The following is a 22262-nucleotide window of genomic DNA, read 5'->3' as shown; positions in this document are numbered from 1 at the left end:
GGCCTCGTTTTGAAAAAGAGGCCAAAAGTAATTCGGAAATTGCCCATATTTGATATCCTCCTCGTATTCGGCACATGCGCAAATGCTGGCACGTAATGGGCATGTCATCAGTCGAGAACAACGCAACTAACATTGTGACCGATTTTCTTTTTATTTTATTTTATTTTTTTAATTTTTGCAGGTTTACAGAAGTGTTCAAGTGCTTACAAGCTCGTACGCGCGCTTGGATAAATGCACGCTGCTGTAAGAAACATTTCCCTTAGCAGATATCAATATTTAACAATTATTGCACGAGCGCGCGTTGGATAGGACATGATAGATAGCTAACGAGGCGTGTAGCGCCGAGTTCGCTATAATCATCTCATATCCAACAAGCGCGAGTGGAATAATTGTTTTATTAAAAACGTTAAATTAAATTTTTCAATTTTATAGCTCCCTTTTAATTTTAAGCTGACGCGTACGCTTATCATATTTGTAGATTATGGTATATCCAACAACTATTCACCGAAGTAGAGGTGGTTAGTGGTCGATGTTTACCGTGCCGCGAACCGGCGAGGTAAATATCCACCACTAACCACCGACACTGAGGTGAATAGTTGTTTCAGTATATACTAAAACAGTGAGATAATATACACCACCACTGTAAAAAATATCATTCAACTTTGATTTTCAAGTGAACAAGTGAGGTTACGTAAGATTAATTTGCATTTGTAAACAAAACCTTTCTCGTTGGTTTTTATCGATAAATTCCGGGCTAAAAACTTAAACCATTACCTTTACACACGGCCAAACCAAATTAAGTCGCTTTCTTTGTGTATTCAGTCGCTAATTCAGTGCTTCGTCGTTAATTTGAGTGAATTCTTCGCTTGTCACGGATGCAAACCGGGACGCCATTTTTTCCCGAGTTGCTTGAAGGTAAATAGCAAAGGATATTCGGAGTTTGACTAGCCAATCAGAGCGCGCCTTCAATGCTATCCACTGTTTTAGTATATGCTAATGGGTCATATACCATAATGGCTATGCCAATAAAAAGTATTGAATTACATTATCCAATGATCCAGTTTTTAATAATTGCGAATAGCCCTCGATCCGCAATTGTTTTCTCAGAAAAGCTTATCCGAAGAAAATTTTCTTCCCCCGGTCAAAAAGGAAACATTCTCATACCTCAATAGCCCTTATCGCATTTGTGTCTGCAATGCAAAGGGTCCGCGGAGTTTCAGTTTCAGGACGAGGCTATCGGGTCAACGTTTCTCAAGAAACACCAGAAACACTCCATGTCTGACCAGATAATTCTGGAATCTGCGTTTTTTTCTGCCATGGAAAAGGTTAAAATTCTTAGTGGTAATTGTTCTGGCATCACGAAAGGAAGATTGAAAGAATGGCTGTCATTTCGGAAAGGAACGGCCAAATTTTGTCGCGTTTGTTCATGACTACGGTTGTTCCTTTGTCGGCCTTCTTGAGGTTTAACTCATTCGCGTTTCAAGGCCCTCAGCGCCTTGCGTTCGGCCGGAAGCAAATTATCTTTTGGCTTTGTAATTTCTATTTCTGAAAGGTCACTTTTAACCTCCTCTAAATAGCTTTCAGGGGGCTACTTATTTTTGTATCGATGGTATCCATGTAGATTTGACGCGGCAGAGATGGGTTTTTTTTTCCCTCCCCTCGGAATATGTAAATCAGACGCATTCTCCTTGCGAACTGATCAAAGTCAGACAATAGTTGTTGTCTGATCTGTTTTTGTTTTGTAGCGGGTGTTGGAATGAATTTAAGCCCTTTTACCCGTAAATTAATCTGGTCGTTTATAAGTGCTTTATTTGAGAGGTTTTGTTATGTCCGTTTTGTTCGCCTCTAGTTTGATAGTTGAACGTGTTTGGCAAGACCGCGGTTTCGATCCTAATCTTGTGGATCTCGTCAGTTGCCGATTCACTGAATAGACTGTTGCATCCGTATGCAGTACAATGTCTAACCATGACGAGAACACACTGTATCCTTAAGAAAATGAATAAAAATGCCTCCAAACGTAGCCGTTTGCTTCGATTTTACTTGAAAGTTTTACCTGTGTGACCCGATAGCCTCGTTTCGAAACTTTAAAGTCCGCTGAGCTCTCGTACAGTGGTTGTAAATGCGATAAGGGCTACTCGTCTTCTTCGTTTTCTCTCTTCACTCAACCATCTATGGATCATTCACCGTGTAGTTCCTTCTGCATAACGCGATAATTAGTGATTTGAAAATATAATCTTTCTTGGCTTGCTACTGTTTTTTCGAGAGCGCAAAGTTTTAGTTCCCAACTGAAATTACAGTCATCTCCAACGAAATAGAATTGTTCTTGCAAATCAGGTATAAATTAGGCAATCGGCTCAATAAAATTACAGCAATATTTTCAAGGTACACGGTCGTAAAGGACTAACAGATAATTTGTTCTTTAAATCGCGCATTGTTTTTCATACTTACAACAGACCTGAAGAAAATAAGCTTTATTAAAATAAGAAATAAATAGGATTCCAATTTGGTAACAGTATACCCTTACACAGAAAATTGTCGAGATCTAACACAGTACAGTGACATGAGATCCTGTCTGTTTGGTGTAAAACAGCTCGCTTTTTTAATTCAGTTTGACATTGTGTAATGCTTCGAACAAGTAATGGACTCATTAACAGTTCAAAACTGGATTGATGTAAACAGGAGGGAAGGTTAACTAATGAAGGCTTCGGAAGTTGTCAAGTTTTGATGTATTTTTTTTTTCGGTGCTTCTGTCATACGACATTAAAATTGGAATTTATCAGATTTCGTCGGTTCGCATCTCTAACAAAAATGTCATGGGCTGCGGTCAAATCGAGTCAGTAAAGAGGCGATAGAGCATTTTCTGATTGAGGATTGAAGGCAAACCAGGATTGCAACGGTTGGGTTAAGATCACACAGCGCTGTAAGTTGTTTCGCCGCGTTTTGCCGCGTTTTGGCTGATTTATTCCTAGAGATATTTAGCTCAGGTCTGACTAGCCTTATCGGAAACTCCTTAGGAACAAAAACTATTCAGAATGTTTTTCTGGCAAAAAAATGAGACATCTGGAAACTATTCTTTCCACAATAATCTCATAGTGACCGTTAATCAGAACAAGCATGCTCTAAAAGTAACCAGTCAGGAGCAAGACGAGGAACCTAAGTCACTTCTTGTGTTCGAATTTTCCTACGTATAATGTCTTTCTTGACTCATATTGGTTAAAGTGCTTTACACCTTGTTTTCTTCCTGTGTTAGCTGGTAGTAGAGGGTAGGAAATTAGGATCCAGGTAATTATAACCAACACTAGTGCTGCCTCTGCTGAGTCCAAGATAGTCCCCGTCCACGAAAAACGTAGAACTACAATCTACTGGTTCCAAGTGATGCTCACTTGTGTGGACACCCACATTCACATTTCTACTGGAAAACAGATTGGAAATTAGTGAACAAGCGGTGCATAATGGGGAGTCTATCTGTCACTGTGATAATTTTTACTACACGATATCACGTAAGAAAAGAAGGTAATGACGAAAAATGGTGTACAAAAATATGCATGATCATCTGCTATCGAGAAAAACTTTCCTCCCAGTCGTTTTTCCCTGATTTTGGGCATAAAAATAAGAATAAATAATACTTGAAATTCCAAGATGGCGATTACAGCTCGATAATCTACCTTTCAGCGCACTCTGAGCAAAAATCAACACTAGCGTCCTTTGAACAGTCAGTACAGTGCCATCTTGTCCCTGATATTGGATTCATTCCGCAGCCATCACACTGTAACGTAAAACAGCATCTTGTTTAAATGCAAATACATTACTACTCTCCAAACGTTGTACAAACAAACACAACCTTGTTAACTTACCATGAAGCCATGGTGCTGGACAGACATCTCACTTCGCTAAAAATTTGAAAAAGGAGTTAGTCAAGGACAAAATAAGACACATGGACTGGACAAATATTTGTGGGGGCTACCTGTTGAGCTTTGGAACAGGAAACCTTCATGCACCGATAACATTTGTCCACAAATAAACTATTGCACAAGAGGTGTAGTGTGCAAACAACCTAAAATTTCGCCGTTTCCCGTTTCCTAAATGTGATAGATTTTATGCGTAAAGTAGGCCAAATGTAACGCTTGCGAAGATCGTCACCTATATAACTTGTTTCAAAGATATTAAAATAAAAAAGTCCTAAAATACACTAACACACCCGAGAATTATTACAAAACGTTTGCCATACATTTCTTAACTCTGGATTTAATGGTTTTTCTTTGTTATAAAAGACAACACTGTTTAAAAATCAAAAACGAAAGTTAAACTTGCGGTGCTTTGATTAGTTCAGATCTTTTGTTTCATCATATTAAGTGTTGGGCAAAGTTAAGTACTGTTATGTGCAATGTAGACGGATGCTAACACTATCTCGCTGTTTCACTGGAAAGAGGCACAGTCATTCATTCTCTTTATTTTTTTTGTTTTCAATAACTTCCAGGCTGTTCAATACAAGCTGGCTTTCGAAAAACATGCTTGGGTCAATGATGAACCTGAAATCAATCCATTTTTTTTTTTTTATTCTCAGTTCTTCATGACCAAAAAGGTTCTAGCTTTCGGATAAAAACAAAATTATCAAAATTTGCACCATGTTACAAAATCAAACATTTCACTTCCCTCAGAATCGTGCAGATCATCTAAAAGATTTGATTTCGCTCACTTTGCTTAAAAAAAGAATGTCAATAAAGATCTGAGATAAAAACAGATCTTTATCTATTCCAACAGTTACAGAGCGTAACTGTTGGAAAAAAATTCGCAATCCCCATCAGGCTATTCTGCGTCTCACAAGGGATGGTAACTTGAACACTTCATTTTCGGAATGACTTTACTGGAGAATCTTTCTCAGGGGTCATTGAGGCACGTTACGTAGATAAATTGATTACATAATCATGGAAAATATATTTTCCTGAGAGAAGTCGAATAAAAAAAAAAAAAAAACTGAAGAGAAAAACAAAAGGACGGTCAATCTAACAGTAGAGCAGAATCCAAGTAAAAATTGCTTTCTTGCATCTCAGGTTTCGATTGAAATAGCTTGTTTTTTTTTCGTTCAAATCTATTGAATGCCAAAGAGCAGATCTTCATTTTAAAAACAATTTCGTAAATTGCTCAGAACATCTCTTGTAAACATCAGTGGGGGCTCGTGGACAAAAGTGGCTCTCCTGCACCTTCACTGAATAAGGCAGACTTAGTTATAAACTGCTAGACAACATAAGTGTGTGTACTTGTGAGCTTTTCACAAGATATAAAGAACTCAAGCTTGCAATGAAACCTTAACAAAGACCAAAAAGGAGAAGCTTTTGTTGGTCACGGAAATTTAACAAAGACAAAATTAAAATTAAAATTAAAATTTAACAAAGACCAAAAAGGAGAAGCTTTTGTTGGTCACGGAAATTTAACAAAGACAAAATTAAAATTAAAATTAAAATTTAACAAAGACCAAAAAGGAGAAGCTTTTGTTGGTCACGGAAATTTAACAAAGACAAAATTAAAATTAAAATTAAAATTTAACAAAGACCAAAAAGGAGAAGCTTTTGTTGGTCACGGAAATTTAACAAAGACAAAATTAAAATTAAAATTAAAATTTAACAAAGACCAAAAAGGAGAAGCTTTTGTTGGTCACGGAAATTTAACAAAGACAAAATTAAAATTAAAATTTAACAAAGACCAAAAAGGAGAAGCTTTTGTTGGTGACGGAAATTTAGTTAGAGCTGGCAAGTCAGCAAAGTGGTTTGACGTTGAAACTTTCATTCAAGAATTTCTGGGAGAGATCGCAAGCTCGCAGTTTGATTATGGTCAATAACGCAACGATCTGTAACCAAATTAATATTAGTCATAGCAACTCCTTGCAGGCTTCCGCTCTAGTATTGGTTCTTACAGGGAAAAACATAGCATCATCTATAACAGCAACTTTGGGAAATGCATTAATCCTGGCTGCACTTTGTAAGGTGTCCTCCCTTAATCCTCCGTCCAAATTACTTATCCGTTGCTTGGCATTCTCGGATCTCGCGGTTGGTCTTCTTGTGCAGCCAACAGCAGCTAGTTCATTTCTTCTTGTTTCCTTGAAACAATGGATCACTGCTATTTCATAGAGCAACTCTGGCTCCTCTCCACCTCATTTATGTGTGACATTTCAGTTCTGACAACCATCGCAGTTAGTGTGCACAGGCTTCTTGCTTTGTCTTTGGGAATCTGATATCGCCAAGTTGTGACGATCAAACGAGCTCGCGTTCTAGTTGTTCTGGTACTGCTGGTTTCCACAGGAACCTGCGTCTTATTAGTGACGAACACATTCGCTTCTCGCGTCTTCAATGCCATAATGTGGCCTTTATGGCTTGTCGTCTCCACTTACTGTTACACGCGAATCTATGTCACTCTCAGAAATCACATCCAAGCTCAAATTACTCCACAAGGCCAGCCCATTGGAATTCAGCCTTGCACTTGGTGCGATACAAAAACACAATGTCCAGCGCTCTATCGGTTTTTGGTGCGATGATGATCTGCTACTTTCCTTACGTATCGATTTTTATTCTTAATACTGTTGAATCTTATTTCAGTTCTCCAAGCTTTTCTACTTTAACAGGTAACTTGTTTACCACAACTTTGCTGTATTTAAATTCTACAGTTAATCCCATGCTGTACTACTGGAAGATCAAAGATGTTAGAAATGCAGTTAAAGAAATTCTGGATAATCTTGGGCTCTGAACAAAGTGTTTCAACTGGGATGTCATGATTAGAGGGCAGTAATAATTTCATGTCAATTATGTCCTACGATGTCAATTCGACGCACTCAAGTCTAATGAAATCAAGTCAATGGAAACAAAAATAATAGGCGTGTTGTCGAGTCAATATAAAACCTTGCGGTAAAAGTAAATCAAATTAAAGAGACGCTGACACTAGCCTCAGAACTAACGACGCCAGGAGACGTCAAACAAAACAGTATAGCCAAATGAAGTAGTTTCATCAATCAACCTTATCTCATGTTGCGTCAAGCCAAACGAAACAGTCAAGACAAATAGTTTCATACCTTTGGTCACCTAAAATCATCTTGAAAGCCGGGTCCGCAACACTCACTTTGCTATAAAGTCATTCAAGTCACTCAGTTTCCGTTCAAAACAAATCTCCTGGCAACGCCTATGCTGATTAATACCACCTGTAAACTTAACTGCGCATGTCTAAAGGGATAGCGATCCCTCCCTTCGATCCACATCGTTGACAGAAGTTTTTGGCTCGTTTCTTGGTTGCTCGCAAAAATTTTTCCTTTCACATAACCTTTTCACAACACAAACAAAACTTGAATCATATTTACCCCATAGGCAGACCGACATAAAAAGCACAGTTATCAAAAATATTTTTACTTCTCTTCAGTACATATTCCAAATTTTGTCCGAGTAGCTCATAAATTTCCCTTGGTCATTAATTATACTCAAGAGACCAAGCAATTGCGAGGGTTTTCATGGACAATGCAACGTTTTACGCTTCAGAATAGAAATGCTCATTCCTAGTGTTAAAAGTAATAAATAAAACAGAAGCTGAAATCAATATGCTCCTTATGGAGGTACCTCTATTTATCAATAATTGCTGCCTGTTAGTCTGTCGCAAGGAAAAGTAATTAACGGTGTTTGATGACAACAGAAGTGATTTTCACGAAGGTACTCCGCTGCTCCCTTGCACGATTACAACAATACTAAATATGCTTGAGATGAAAACAGCACTTCCCTAGAATCAATACCGAACTGGAACCAGCACGTTAAATCATATATAACACATCGAGCTGAAAAATCATCTCGGCCTCCATAAAATGAAAAGCTTCTTTATTCCTCATCGTATTTACTTCTCTCGGAGTGTCAAATCTCAAACTATGCTCTGGGACATCGAAAAAGTCAAAAAGTATAAGAGGTTTCGATTTTATTCACATTTTAAAAGATCTCCTGAAATCCTTCAACCTCGGTCAATAATTTCCCATAAATTTTCAAAAAACTGTACTGTAAAGGCTATTGACGTTTCAAGGGTCCCTCCAACAGGTGTATTACGCGAACAAAATGGAGAAAGAATTAAACGACTGTTTCCTGTCACACAAATACTTTTAGCGAAGGCCCACAATCTATAAAGAGCAAAATCTTAACAGACATAGCTCCTTTGTTCCGTTAGCACCTTGCTTTTATTCCATTGCATCCAAAAATAATTCAAAGAAGTACAATAACAGCTGGTAGTGATGAACACAAAAGTCCACGAGTGAGCAAAACTGTACTTTACATGAATACTAAAAAGGAACCAAGAGTTTTTACTCCGTGAAATTTCAAAACATAAACATTTGCGACATCGAGCTAACTACATGTAATCACCCTTACCTCTGCAGAAAAATTTAAAAAACAATTTACTCCTCCATAGTGTGGTCCTTTCAATTTCCATGAATATTACAAAAACCAACTTCATTTCCTTTTGACAATGCAATATGTTTGATTTAATAGAAAATTCATTTCATTCCGTGAAATTTGGACAAACAGCACTCATTGATTATTCTGCGGATTCTAATGGATAAGCAAATAGAGAGGTTACTTTTTTTAATTTTTTATCCCTGTGCCCTAAAAAAATATCTTCAATTAACGCCATTTTAAAAACGGAATTTCAAAGATAAGTATTTCGACAAATTGTAAATAATTCTACCAAACGTCGCGAGATCCCTACTAGGAAGATTGGCAGAGCATAGAACTGTCACCAATATAAGCCTCACTTTATATTCAATAAAATATTCAATTACATTACGGTGGGATTTAATCTTAGGATCCCGTTGATAATTATTCGCACTCTATTGATTTTTCATGACAGATGTTCAATTTACAAATATTTTTTTTCAAATATCAACCGCGATTCTTGAGGTAAACAGTGTTACTTCGAAAACAGTACAAGAGGAAAAAAATTAGTTCCTTTTATTTTCGTCCGATCACGAAGTTTCTGGTAATAGTTCCAAGAATCACTTTTAGTATTGCAATTACCTTGACCTCCTCGTTAAAAAATATGTTCAATTACTCATCAATACCGGGATTCCACTGTTACCTCATTCGGGACTTTTCACATCTTGCCCCTTTCACATGGGTTTTTGTGGCTTTAAACACTGCATCATCCATAACAGCAACATTGGGAAATGCACTTATCCTTGTTGCACTTCGAAAAGAGTCCTCCCTTAATCCTCCGTCCAAATTCCTTCTCCGCTGCATGGCATTCTCGGATCTAAGTATCGGCCTTCTCGTGCAACCAGCAGCAGTTGTTTCCTTTTCATTCGCTGTCTACCAACATTGGAATTTCTGTCTACTCGGCGGCAGTAGTACTATGCGCCCGTATACGCAGAGTTCATAGCAACGGGTAAGCCTAGCAACAAGCATAAAGTGATTGACAACTATCTCCATAGCAACGAAAAGACTACAACACGCATGGCATATAGTAAAAAAGACTTTTATTTGATGTCTCACAAGTGTTTACAGTGTGATACATGTAGCATATAAATACTAGTTTAACTTTAACAGTATATCGGGGAGGCAGAATTGCCGAACCCGCGAAACCCAAACGCGTAATCTCGGGTCCCGTTACTTTTTTAGTAATAACCATAAGGGTAGGTTTTAAATGTGTGTTGATCGACAACACGTTTGTCGTATACTAATCTATACTTTTTATTCATTTGAATGGTGGATAAAGAGTAATCATTGGGATGTCTTTGAATTTTGAAAGGAATAGGTACATCAACGGTTGTGGTAGATTCATCTAAGGGTGTAGTAAGATCATGTAAAACATTTTGTTTCAAGACATGAAAGTTAACATGGCGACTTCCCGTACTGTCTAATGTGAAACCTCTGACTTTGCATTCGTATTTACCTTTGTAGGTTTTGTAGGCATAATTCTTGGGTCCACCCGATACAAATTCAACAATGTGATCACCAGCGGGGAGTTCATCTTTGAAATCGCCAAGATAATCTCCTAGAGGTGGATCTATGGATGTTGAATTGGAGACAAAGACAACCGAATCCGTATCAAAGTATAGTACCCTTTCTCCTAAGAGTTCGAGGGCACTATACAATTTGAGACGTGCCCAACATGTGGTGAAACATGCTATGAAGATGTTTAGATTGGGTGAACTAAGTTCATCTTCAGTAGCAACTTTGAAGTGAATTTCAACTCGGTCGTCGGTATCTGCAACACATACGTATGTGACTCGATTATTTTCACTTTCTAAGAATTGAAAGAGAGTATTGGGATCATTGAATTCTTTGACTTGAGTTTTGTCAGTACGTTGTCCAAATTTACCCCACATAGAGTTAAGCATCATTTTGGCAAGTGTCCTTAACCCTGGATTTTTAGCAATTTTGGCATGATCTAATTGGATACCTTCGCGCTGCTGGTAATCGCGTATGTGTTGTTCTTTTAATGTCTCATCATGTCCCACATGACTAGGCCAACCACTGGCTTCTTCTTTGAGTTTAAGCCAAGTGTTGACGTAGTCTTTAAACAGTCCGGTTTGAGTTTGTGGGAAATGCCAAATTTCATAGACATGAATCATGGTGTAACCCATGTCTATGGCCTTCATTAACTCGGGTGTACACCAGGTACCTCGAAGGGTTCTCTCAGCATCAGTGTGTGTACAAGTAGCAGTACGTTGTAAGAATGGTTTTTCTAGCTCTAGTTGTACACACGTTTTACAGAGAGGAAACGTTAATTTACCACCTTGACGTAGCGGTAAAACGGGATGATACAGACGCCTTGGTGGTAAAATATCACATTTTACAATACCGAAATAACTAGAGATGTCTGTTGTGGTGGGTTGAGAAATAATGGTGGGGTGACCAATAGGGTACTTGCCATTCTTGTTAACCCAAGGATACAAAGAAGTGAAATCGTAATAACGTATCTTATCGTCACTAGTGTCTTGGGTTGATTTAAACATTTGAATGGCGTTGGTACGCCCACCACAAAAGGCATCTCTAGGATTAAGTGGTTCAACGAATTGATAGGTTGCGACACGACTTTGAATGTCGTCACGAGTGCGCTTGAGACGCTCCCATTCACATTCCCACATTTCAACCACATTGTACATTCTGCATTTCAGAGATTTGATTTTGAAGTCAGTAAGTTTGTAAACGTCATCAAAGGTACGATCATTAAGGCGTTTGTGACTCTCATACCTGTTGGTGTAGCACGTGCGACACCCATGCCAAAAACATCCGTGGAATTCGTACACGGTGCGCGAAGCATCATGGTACCCATCTACATGATAGTGAGTATGTGGGATGCGGTACTCACCAGAGTTGCGGGCATGTTGAATGTCACGACCCGTCTCTTCAGAGATCCAATGAAGCCACTCTAAAGCTACCGTGGATTGTTTGATATCACTGCGCCAACCATGAAGTGGTTCATTGGCAATAGTATCGGGTTCCATACGATTTTGCCTGAGATCTCTGTTGCAAGCGGAGGCAATGGTCATGTGTGTGAAAGGATCAAAGTGTGTATGAGGTTCAAAGACTTCTTTGAATTTCATACAGCCTTGTTTTAGAAGTAACACATCACTTTCACAGTATTCTAATAATTCTTTTTGGAAATCGTAATGGAGATGGGTTTGTGTGGCATACCACGTGTCGAATTCATTTCGCTTGCTAACAGACATGGTCTCAGGCATGAAAAAACATTTGTCGGGTATGGAACCTCGATACTCTTGATTGTCAGGCACATTAAACAAATGCGGGAAGAAGCCCTTTTTAACTTCAGTCAGACCGAAAGTTTTAGGAAATGCTGACAAGGGCATTTGAAAAAATGAAAGAGAATCAATAAAACGTATGTTATCCATGGTGACTTGGAGTAATTTGGCTCCATTTCTAACTTGGCTTACGATTCGCCCTTGACGGTGGTATTCATGGACTACATGATAACCATCATAACCTTGAAAGTTATGAGCTAAGACAGTAACCTTACGAGTATCATCTTCAGTAAGTGTGTCTAACCACTCTAAGAATTCACGAACGCAAGAATCGCCCTTAAAGATGACAAATTCATCTTCTTCGCTAGTAGAAGCTACAACTAGATTAGGAATATGTTTACCCGTGTCTTGCATGGCTTCAATGTCAAAAAAAACTAATACGGGAGGTTCGTCATCTTCCTCATCATCATCACCCCTGAGTTCTTTTTCTTCTTCAGGGGACTTAGCAACTTGAATAAAACATTGATGCGTGGCAGCATCTACATAATCTTTACAAGAGTGACATTTTACAAAACCACAGATATGTTGTTCTTGCTCTTTAGTACCTACTAGTAACTTTAAACATTCTTTACACTTTTTGCGGTACTTACATACAGAGGGTTGTTTAGAGGTAGAAACGTGTTTTCCACCTTGGGTATGTTCTTTATGTTGATGTTTACAGTCAGGACCAAAGAAGAAGCGGTAACACTCTAGACATTGATCCCAGGAAGAATGTTTGTTTTTTAAGGCAGTCAAGTAGTCTGTGCACACATCTTGCTGGCAGGCAGGACATCGTTCTTTATTGTTGTTACATTGGTGTTGTCCTTCATGATCGTAGGGTTTATAACACCTGTTACACACATAAGAACTTCCAAAGTAACCTCGAAGACTAGTAATAGTGTCATAATGTCCTTGACCATCTTCGAGTTCTGTGTACAATAAACAGATTTGTTTACCTGGCTTGTAGTCTCCATAAGTGTAGACACGATGTTTGCGCGTAGCATCTACAACTAAGAGTTGGTAGTCTTGCAAGGTAGGGGTTGCTGCGAATTGTTTTAATTCGTTTTCACCGCACGCTTGCTGGCATGGCACTTGGGATTCAATTTGTAACTGTATGGCTGCTGTGGTTTGAGCCTTGTAGCCTGCGACATAAGATCGCCAATTACTGACATTATCAAGTTTGGCTTTGGCTGTGACGATGGCTCTGGCACAACACATCGTGTCGTCGTTTTCAATGCTGATGACACATCGTTTTTTCTTTTTGAAGGTAGTCACATTACTGTGACCGGGTCGCATCTTTCTCTTTTTACCAGTACCTTGTACGTTGCGCCTGACTTGTGTAAACGACAATTCGAAGGAATCATCGACTTCAAAATTTTCATTAGAGTTGAGGGCGCTAGATATGTGACGCAGCAGTTCATTGACCCTATCACCACCTTGTACCCATTCTTGAGCTTGTAGTCCTCGGTAGTTCATGGCGTGAGATAAACGTCGACTAGACATGTTAATATAGACGCGATCTTGGTCAGGTATTTGCTGACGATCAATGACATCAATGATAGAACGATGTAGACCGTTGGCCATGGAAGAGGCGAGATGTTGGTGTGTGTCGAAGTCTCCTCGCTGTTGGACTCGCATATTATAGTGTCTTTCTAAGACGCCCATGGCGGGACTTTGGCGTTCAGCATAGGGATGCATGTGAAATACAAATTCACCGCGTCCATCACCTTGCAAAGCTCCCCCAACTTGTATGGTAGCTTCTGCATCTTCGGCAGCTCGAATGAGATCTTGGTCATCAAGATCATAGGAGAACTCACTCATGATTGAATGATCGAGTTTGAGCTCTGACTGATAGATATACCCATACAACAATGGGAGATAGGTGGTCACATGGAGGTGGGAGGGGGAGGGGGGTACCCCCATGATTGGACGAGAAGGTGAATAGTGGGTAATGCATTTGGGGTTGAGTAAAGAGTAGAGTATAAAAATACGGAGTAGGAAAGGAGAAAGTCATCTTGCCGCAGGAAAGGAGAAGAAGGGAGATAAGAAGAAGAAGAAAACAAGATGAGTAACGTAGAGATTGACGTTGAACATGGCGTAATGCACGATAATAAGGTACCACCAGAAGGCGTAAGCTTGTTGTGCGAGGAAAAGATGGAAGAACCTCCAAAGACAGTAGAACCATTACAGACGAATGCTCCAAAGAAGGCGCCAAGGAAGAAACCTGCTCCAAAACGTGCTGCACCTTACGATCTGTCGTTGAAAGCTGGTAAAGACAAAGGTCAAGGAAAAGGCAAGAAACCAAAGCTGGATGTAGATCACCCTAACGTGACATTGGGAAAAGATGGCGAAGTCGTGGAACGTACTGAAGTGGTTGCTGGAGGATCAGCTGGATCAGTGGGTGTTGGAGGTACGCAATACTCCTATAATAATTTAGAAGAATTGTTGGACAGTTTGGATCCAGCCATGACCCACTTTTGCCCCATTCACAAAGATACGTTGATGGAAGTACTTCACAGTAAGAAAGAACATGTGAAAGACAAATTTTTGAGATGTAACGTACAAGGCTGTCCATGTTTTTGTAAAATGGATATGCATGAAGAGTATTACAGTAATGTAACTAGGCAGGGTCATGAGTGGTTTACGCTAGAGCGTATTGCCCAGATGAAATGTGCATGTGGGTATGATCCTACCCTTATTGCGTCTAAATCAAAGGATAATCCAGGTCGAATGTATCTGAGGTGTAGGGATTTTATCTGTAAAGATTTTTTTGCTTGGTGGGATACGAAACCACCACGCCCAGTGCAAGTAATCATGTTAAGACCATATTGTTGAACTATTAACTGAAAGAAAACACATTTTGTTACAGTGGAACACTTGAAAGAACCGATTGGATTGTATTTACCACAGAACGAGTTTCATAAAGTGTGTACTTATTTTCACCTTCCCAATGGATTGGTCACAGGGTTTTGTGTTGGTGCAAAACAGGCGGCAGACATGTTTCCAGAATTAAACATAAACATTAAATGTTTGCATTCATAGATGTGACAACAGACATCCTATTTGGCCTTTCAATTGAACAGTGGTCCGAAGTGGGTATCATGTGTGGTCCCACGATACTACGAACACTTGCAGAACAATTAGAAATGTCGGAAGATGTATTAGGTAATATTTATGATTACATTTATACTAAGTTGTTTGACAAGTCGTCTACTTTTGTTTCTTTTTAGTTGAAGAGTTTAAGATTAAAGAAGGTGTACCAACTGATCAAGAGTTGCGAAGTCTTTCAAATGAAATAGGCAAGATGCCCCTTGATAAGGTGGTAAATTTTTTTAACATTTTAACAGGAAAACCAAAACAGCGAGTGTTAGAAGAATTGCTAGGTTTGAAACCTGTCGGGGGTACGGTCAAACAAAAGTATTGTGTGGAAGTAACTCCTTTAGATGTAGATGATGATGAGTAGTAGATGTTGTAAATAAAAAGTGTGTTTGTTAAACGTGAGACTTCATTTTATGAGTTGTGTCATGGCGAGGCGTGTTCCGTTACTGTCATCGGTACCCTTAACGCAAGTACCCACCAATTTTGGAACATCTAACTTTGGGGGGTTGACAAGCGGCCAACAGTACACCAAGAAAGCATTTGAAGACATTATAGCTAGAGTCGAACAGGAAGCGGCTGGGCAACCTGAATGGTTAAAGAAAATAAATAGAAAGAAGAAGAAGTCAACAAAGGCTGCAAAACCAAAACCAAAAGCAAAACGTAAATATACCAAGAAACCTAAAAATTTGGATTTGCGTACCATGTTAAAACAGGATCCTAAAGATTTACGCAACATGTTGAAAAAAGGAAAACTGGGAAGAAAGAGAAAAAGATGTACGGGAGTATTTTTAAAAGGTAACCCATCAGTCATTGCTGTCTTGAATAAGTTACCAGCCTTGAGGACCAAAGTGAGGGACCTGTTACCTAGTACTGAAGATGGTACGTGTCTCAATAAGACGATTACGGTACAATCATTACTGCGAAGAGTACCAGGTTTAAAACGTAAGCTTCACACACTCCTTAAAAGCAGTTAAACATTGAACTCTGAATACATTTGACACGATGACGAGTATAGACAAGGATAGTTTTTATCTGACGCTACCGAGTAATGGATACTTGAGTAAACTCGAGTTTCCTGATAACTCTAACAACAATTGGCGAATACGTTTACCGCAAACGATCAAACTTGAGGGACAATGGGAAGTGGGACTAGCAAGTATATCGTATCCGGCTGAATCTATTTTGAAAGAATATTTGGATGAATTAGAAGATACAGATGTACTGATGCGTACGGTTAGGACTATTAACAAAAGTGATGGTGACTGGTATAAAACGCAAGTGATACGATATGAAAATATCAAAGACATAGAAATGGTATCTGTACATGATTTATTGGTAGCTTTATTTGAGTATGAAAAGTTACAATTCATGAGACAGTTAGATGCTGATGATAAACCCACGCGAACACTTTCTGATGGAAGTCATGCTCGCTATCAATGGGAACTAATTAGAGACACCGATTCTCTCACTGTGGATACTTCTGTACTGTATGATGGTATAACTGCAAGCAATGCTAATGATTATATCACCGTTTCGTTACAAGAAAATCTTATGCGAAGATTTGGATTTGTCGTCGACGAAACGCTTCCAGACGGTAGCGGTTCGACATTTACAGTAGTAAAACCAGGTCCAAATCTTTCTATATCATTTCGAGATCCAGCCAAAGGTTGGAATGATGATATATCTAAAAGAAAAGCTGATGGGTACTATTATGGTATAAGGAAAATGACATGGAGTCAGTTGAATGGGAATGACTATTTAGGTCTAGAGTTTAGAACAGACTTAAAATGGACATTTACGAACCTAAGAGCTCAGAGTTACAAGAGAGGTACAGAACAGCGTGATCTATATGTGTATTCATCCATGTGTGAACCTAAAACAGTAGGATCTGATACGACAGATTTATTTAAACACGTAAACTATCGGCCCACTTTAAAAGGCGGTGGTTTCTACGAACCTGACATTATTGAGTACGTGGGTTTACGATCACAAGAGTTTGATACGGTGGAAACGCGTATACGTGAGACAGACGTAGACAGTTTAGCTCAATTTACTACAGGGCACACTGTGGTAACAGTTCATTTGAGAAGAAGATGAGTTTTTATTTAACACTACCGAGTAATGGTTACAGTAGAGCAGAGTTTCCAAGTAATACAAACAATTCGTGGAAAATTAGATTACCTCAACCTGTGACACTTGAAGGACAATGGGAAGTAGGACTAACAAGCATATCGTACCCTTCGGATTCACAACTAAAAGAATATCTAGATGGTTTAGGCGACTATGACGTTCTTATGAAGACTAATAGAATGGTACACGATAGTAGTGGTAGTCAGGTGTTTTTTAATCAGACGGTGAGATACCTAGAAATCAAACACAAACAATCTGACATATTATCTGTAAAAGATTTGTTGGAAGCTATGTTTGATGAAGAATATTTATTATTTGTTATTCAATTGGAGGCCAAAGATAAACCCACTCGAACACTTTCGGATGGGAGTCATGGAAATTATCAGTGGAACGTAATCAAGGGTCCAGATTCTCTTACAGTGGATACGTCTGTGATCTATGATGGTATTTCAACGGCAGATGTAAATAGCAAGATCTGTGTGATGATGCAAGAAACGCTTATGCGAAGATTTGGATTTCTTGTAGACGAATTGGTTCAATTTTCAGATGGTACCACGGGTAATTCGGTCTTGAAACCAGGTCCCAATCTGTCGATATCATTTCGAGATCCAGCGAAAGGATGGAGTGGCGATCGTGATACGCGCGAGGCTTGGAAATGGTTTTACGGTTTAATACCTATAACGGATACGAATGTGTTTCCAGGAGGTGGAATAGAATTTAGAACCGATTTAAAGTGGACGTTTCATAATTTGAAACAACAAAGTCACACGAGAGGTGACGAACCTCGCAGTCTGTACGTGTATTCGTCCCTGTGCGAACCGCAGATAATGGGGTCAGATACGACGGATTTACTACGTCACGTGGAATACAAACCCACTTTAAAAGGAGGTACATTGTACGAACCTCATAACATTCATTACGTCAAAATACGAACTAACAATTTTGACATTGTAGAGACTCAAATCAGTGAAGTAGACGAAAACAGATTGGCTAGATTTCACGACGGTACCACTACAGTGACAGTTCATTTTAGAAGGGTACGATGAAGAAAGCCAAGTTAGAAACCTCCAAGTATGAAGATCCCCTCAAGTTGGGAAGTCTCGGAGGTGTGGCCGCCTATGCGAAAGGAAATAAGATATCTCTTGGTAAAGCCAGAAAAGAATTAGAAAAGAATATTGCCTATACACTCCATAAACCCGTACGTAGACGTGGCGCCTTTCGCCCTGTATTGGTATTTGATAAAGACGAGCAGTGGGTGGCAGATTTGGTGGAAGTACAAAAGATATCGAGACAAAACAAAGGATACAAATTTATTTTGACAGTGATTGATGTGTTATCTAAATTTGCGTGGGCAGAACCTGTCAAACGTAAGACGGGTCCCGAAGTGACAAAAGCCTTTACGGTCATTTTAAAACGTGCCAGAAAGCAAGGTCACACGACACCTATTCGTTTGCAGACAGACAAGGGAAAAGAATTTTATAATAGTTCTTTTAAAGCTTTACTTAAGAAAGAAGGTATTCATCATTTTTCTACACAGGGTGATGCCAAAGGTAGTGTCATTGAACGTTGGAATCGTACGTTTAAGACTAAATTGTACCGTTACTTTACAGCGAGTAACAGTTACAAGTTTTTAGACGTCATTCAATCGATCGTGACTCAGTATAATCACACGTATCACCGTAGTATTGGTAGAGCACCGGTAAAAGTAGATGATTCGAATGTCAAAGACGTGTGGTACAAGTTATACGATAAGCATCTTCCTAAAGCAGACAAGAAGACCAAACCTCCTCGACCTAAATTTAAGATTGGAGATTACGTACGCCTGAGTAAAGTGGCTCGTAATTTTAGGAAAGGTTACATGCAGGGTTGGACAGAAGAATTGTTTATCGTATCGCGGTACGTACCTAGTTTTCAAATGATCATGTATAAGGTAAAAGAATTAGATGGCACACCCATTCAGGGTGCTTTTTACGCGCGTGATTTACAGAAAGTAGATGTAGATTTAGTAGAAGATTTATTTCGTGTAGAGAAAGTTTTAAAACGTACCAAAGATAAGCTGTATGTAAAATGGAAAGGTTATCCTTCTAAGTACAATAGTTGGGTTTATAAAAGTGATGTGAAGTAATAAAATGCAATCATTTGTGTGTAGAAACGGTATACTACAATGCGTGGTGGATCTTTGAAACGGTTTAAAGTGTACGATATGTTACCCCATAAATCTCAGAAAGGGGGTACATTGTATCGATTTGCACACTCGTCACCCCCCTTTAATGGAACCTGGAATCAAATAGCTTTGCAGCGTGGTGCGGGTATGGGTGACATGTTTAAGGATTTCAAATCTGGAGTAAAGAAAAGCGTTAAAACAGCGTGGCAAAAGAAAAACCTATCAGAATTGGGAAGAGGTATTAAAAGAAGTGCCAAACAAGCTGCGGGTAGAGAGATACGGAAGCGTGCCAGGAAAGGTATTAACGATATCTTTGGATTACAATAATGTCGAGTCGTGTGAGCATGATTCATCCTACGCAACCTCGCATAGGTGTGGGAACGTCTCAAAATAATGTAGATTCTGTATTAAGTCAAGCCATTAGTCAACGTCGACGACGCCGACCTCAGCGAGGAAGTGGTATAATAAAACGGAGACGCCGCATGGTGTATAAAAAACCTAGAGCCAAAACGTATCGTCATTCTAGACGAAGAAGACGTTAGAGAAACGACATCGTTATGGCAACGTCAAACGAAAGTTTGGATATTTTTAGAGTACCTCCTACAGATTATACGACCCAGGGTGTGAGATGGGTAAAAATATCACCCACGACAGCCAGTACGACACCGATCCAATTTGATATAGAAAAACAGGCAGATTATATCGATTTGGATCGGTCTTTTTTTGAATGGGATTGTCGATTCAAAACGACTGGTGATGCAAATATTGCATCTAACACCAGTGAAAGTAACGATGGTACCATGACAGCGTTTGCCAATAACATGCCCCATTGCATGATCAAACAATTCTTGGCGAAATGTAATGGCACGTTGATGACTGAGCAAATTGACATGTATCATCACAAAGCCTATATCATGACCTTACTGGGGTACAGTAGAGAAGATGTAGACACGATTCTAAATGCTACGAATGGACACTTCAGGGGGGAGATCGACGTTCCCGTCACTTACACGGCCACTAATGTCAAAGGACCAGCGGCGGATGGAAGTGGAGCTCATAATGATTACAAAGCATTGTCTGAAAATCACAAGGCAGCCATACAAGCTCAGAAAAAAGATACCCGAGACTTATGGAGTGCTGGAAAGAGGCAAATTTTGATCATGAAACCCTACGACCCCCTGTTTTACCAAGGAAGATGGGTGGTACCCAACACGAGTTTTCAATTTCAATTCTGGTTGAACGCTGCTACTCTGTGGACCAACACTGTTGGTAATGATGCTGTGAGAGACCCCACGGCAGACGATGTGAAGGTGACATTTCACATGTGTTTGGTCAAAACAAACCCTGGCGTGTTTGTAGGTATGGCCAAAAAATTGGAAACTAACCTGGCATTGTACCCCCTTGTACGATCTGAGATCAGACAGTATCCCCTAGATAATGGAGCGACCTACAAGCAGATTTTAAATCCCTTTTCGAACCGAGTACCCCAACGATACATTATAGCGATTGTCAAACAGACAGCCTTTAACGGAGATGCCGACGAAGACATGTATGCGTATTCACCTTCGGGTGTAGAACACATCAAGCAGATTGTCAATGGGGAAGAATACCCCTACGAGACCCTAGAATTAAATACAGATAATGGGAGAAAAGACAAACGAGGATACTACAGGTTTTTGGAAGCTTCGGGATGTCTGGACCGAGGTAGTCCCAACATGATTCGATTTGCGGATTGGGGGTACGGTAAAAATGCTACTCTCTTCATGTTTTCAAACGTTCCCAGTGGAAAGCATGACAGACCGGTACTTTTACCCAAACCTACAGCACACATTGACCTTTACATCAAATGTGCAGCCCAAACAAGTGCCAAGACCATCATCATCATGGCCGAATACGAATCTGTGGTAAAAATCAACAGTGCCAAGTCCATCACATTCATGAATGTTTGAAAAGGCAGCGACATAGGAAAAGAGACATCATTTCATCATCATGGGGAGACAAAAACGAAGACGACCCGTACGCCGTCGAAAGCGTAAGTCGCAGAAAGGACGGGGAATCGAAAGTTCTATTTTAACGAATCGCTTGACGGCTATCCCCAAAGGTGCAAAGATGTTGTATAACATTGCTAAAGGAAGACCCGTGTCAGAAAATATCAAAAAACAACAAGATAAATATGCTAGGAAATATGCCAAGTATAAAAGTGATGGAGGAACCCTATCAAAGCTTGACTGGGCACACAAGACCAGAGCTATCATAAAACCCGATCCATGCTGTATTCAATAAAGCGGACACACTAGCTGGAGCGTTATTATTTGATACGACAACATGGTAACGCGTAGACGTAAATCACTACGTCATCAATGTGTGAGACGTAAAAGAAAACGACGTCAACGTGGGGGTGCTGTAGTGCAACGAAGGGGTCCTTCATTACAAGATAAAATAGCGTATGGTGCGAGTATGTTGTTGTCTGGTCCTGCACCGGGGTTTAGTTCATTAGCCGGACTCTTGGGGAAGCAAGCCTTGAAAGGAATTACGGATAACGTGAAACACTACAGATCGAGACGATAAAATGGAGTACGTGTGGCTGACGACGGATCAACTCAATGTGTTGGGTGACGGTGACGAAAAATTAAAACCGTATTTTAAAGGTACCATGGGTTGTGACGAGTTACCCTTACAGCCAGAACGCATAGAACCTCAAGCCTACATCGTCAACACAGACCCGTCTAATTTACCCGGACAACATTGGTTGGGTATTTGGACCGAAAACGATACGTGCGAAATCATGGATAGTTACGGGGTACCGTTGACGACGTTTACGGACATTACACCCTTACTGGTGTGGTTAAATCAGTGGAATCATGTCAAACGAAACAGGCAGACCATTCAATCGATACGTACGGCTAGTTGTGGAGATTATGCCTTAGTCTATTTGATGTTTAAAGCTAGGGGTCATTCGTTGGATGATTTTTTATCTCATTTTTCAAAAACGGATTATGTAGGAAACGACGATGTCATTGGTGAAGTATTAGAAAAATTTGTCAACAATGAAATAAAAGAGTTGCAATAAAATGTGTAGTGTCTCATTTTTTAAATTCATCATGACGAGTAGCA

General features: G+C 39.6%; 1 protein-coding gene across 5 annotated transcripts in view; it reads right to left on the bottom strand.

The window, feature by feature from the left end:
• Positions 1-2456: 2456 nt before the first annotated feature.
• The window catches only part of LOC111329668 (ZZ-type zinc finger-containing protein 3), a 51027-nt gene continuing 31221 nt past the window's right edge, over positions 2457-22262 (bottom strand). For 3 of the 5 annotated variants that reach the window (XM_088757199.1, XM_088757201.1, XM_088757202.1), the window contains exons 11-13: positions 3855-3890; positions 3666-3766; positions 2457-3412 (exon numbers count right to left, since the gene is read on the bottom strand). In XM_088757199.1, coding sequence (XP_088613325.1) covers positions 3247-3412; positions 3666-3766; positions 3855-3890 — 303 coding nt within the window. In that variant the 3' untranslated portion in view covers positions 2457-3246. Of the gene's footprint in view, positions 3413-3665; positions 3767-3854; positions 3891-15345; positions 15440-22262 lie in introns of those variants that run through there. The other 2 variants (XM_088757200.1, XM_088757203.1) reach the window with 2 other exon arrangements.

The sequence above is a fragment of the Stylophora pistillata genome, chromosome 4 (assembly GCF_964205215.1).
Source record: "Stylophora pistillata chromosome 4, jaStyPist1.2, whole genome shotgun sequence".
Classification (NCBI taxonomy): domain Eukaryota; kingdom Metazoa; phylum Cnidaria; class Anthozoa; order Scleractinia; family Pocilloporidae; genus Stylophora; species Stylophora pistillata.
Note: the sequence above shows the minus strand (reverse complement) of the source record. Positions and strands in the feature narration are given on the sequence as shown.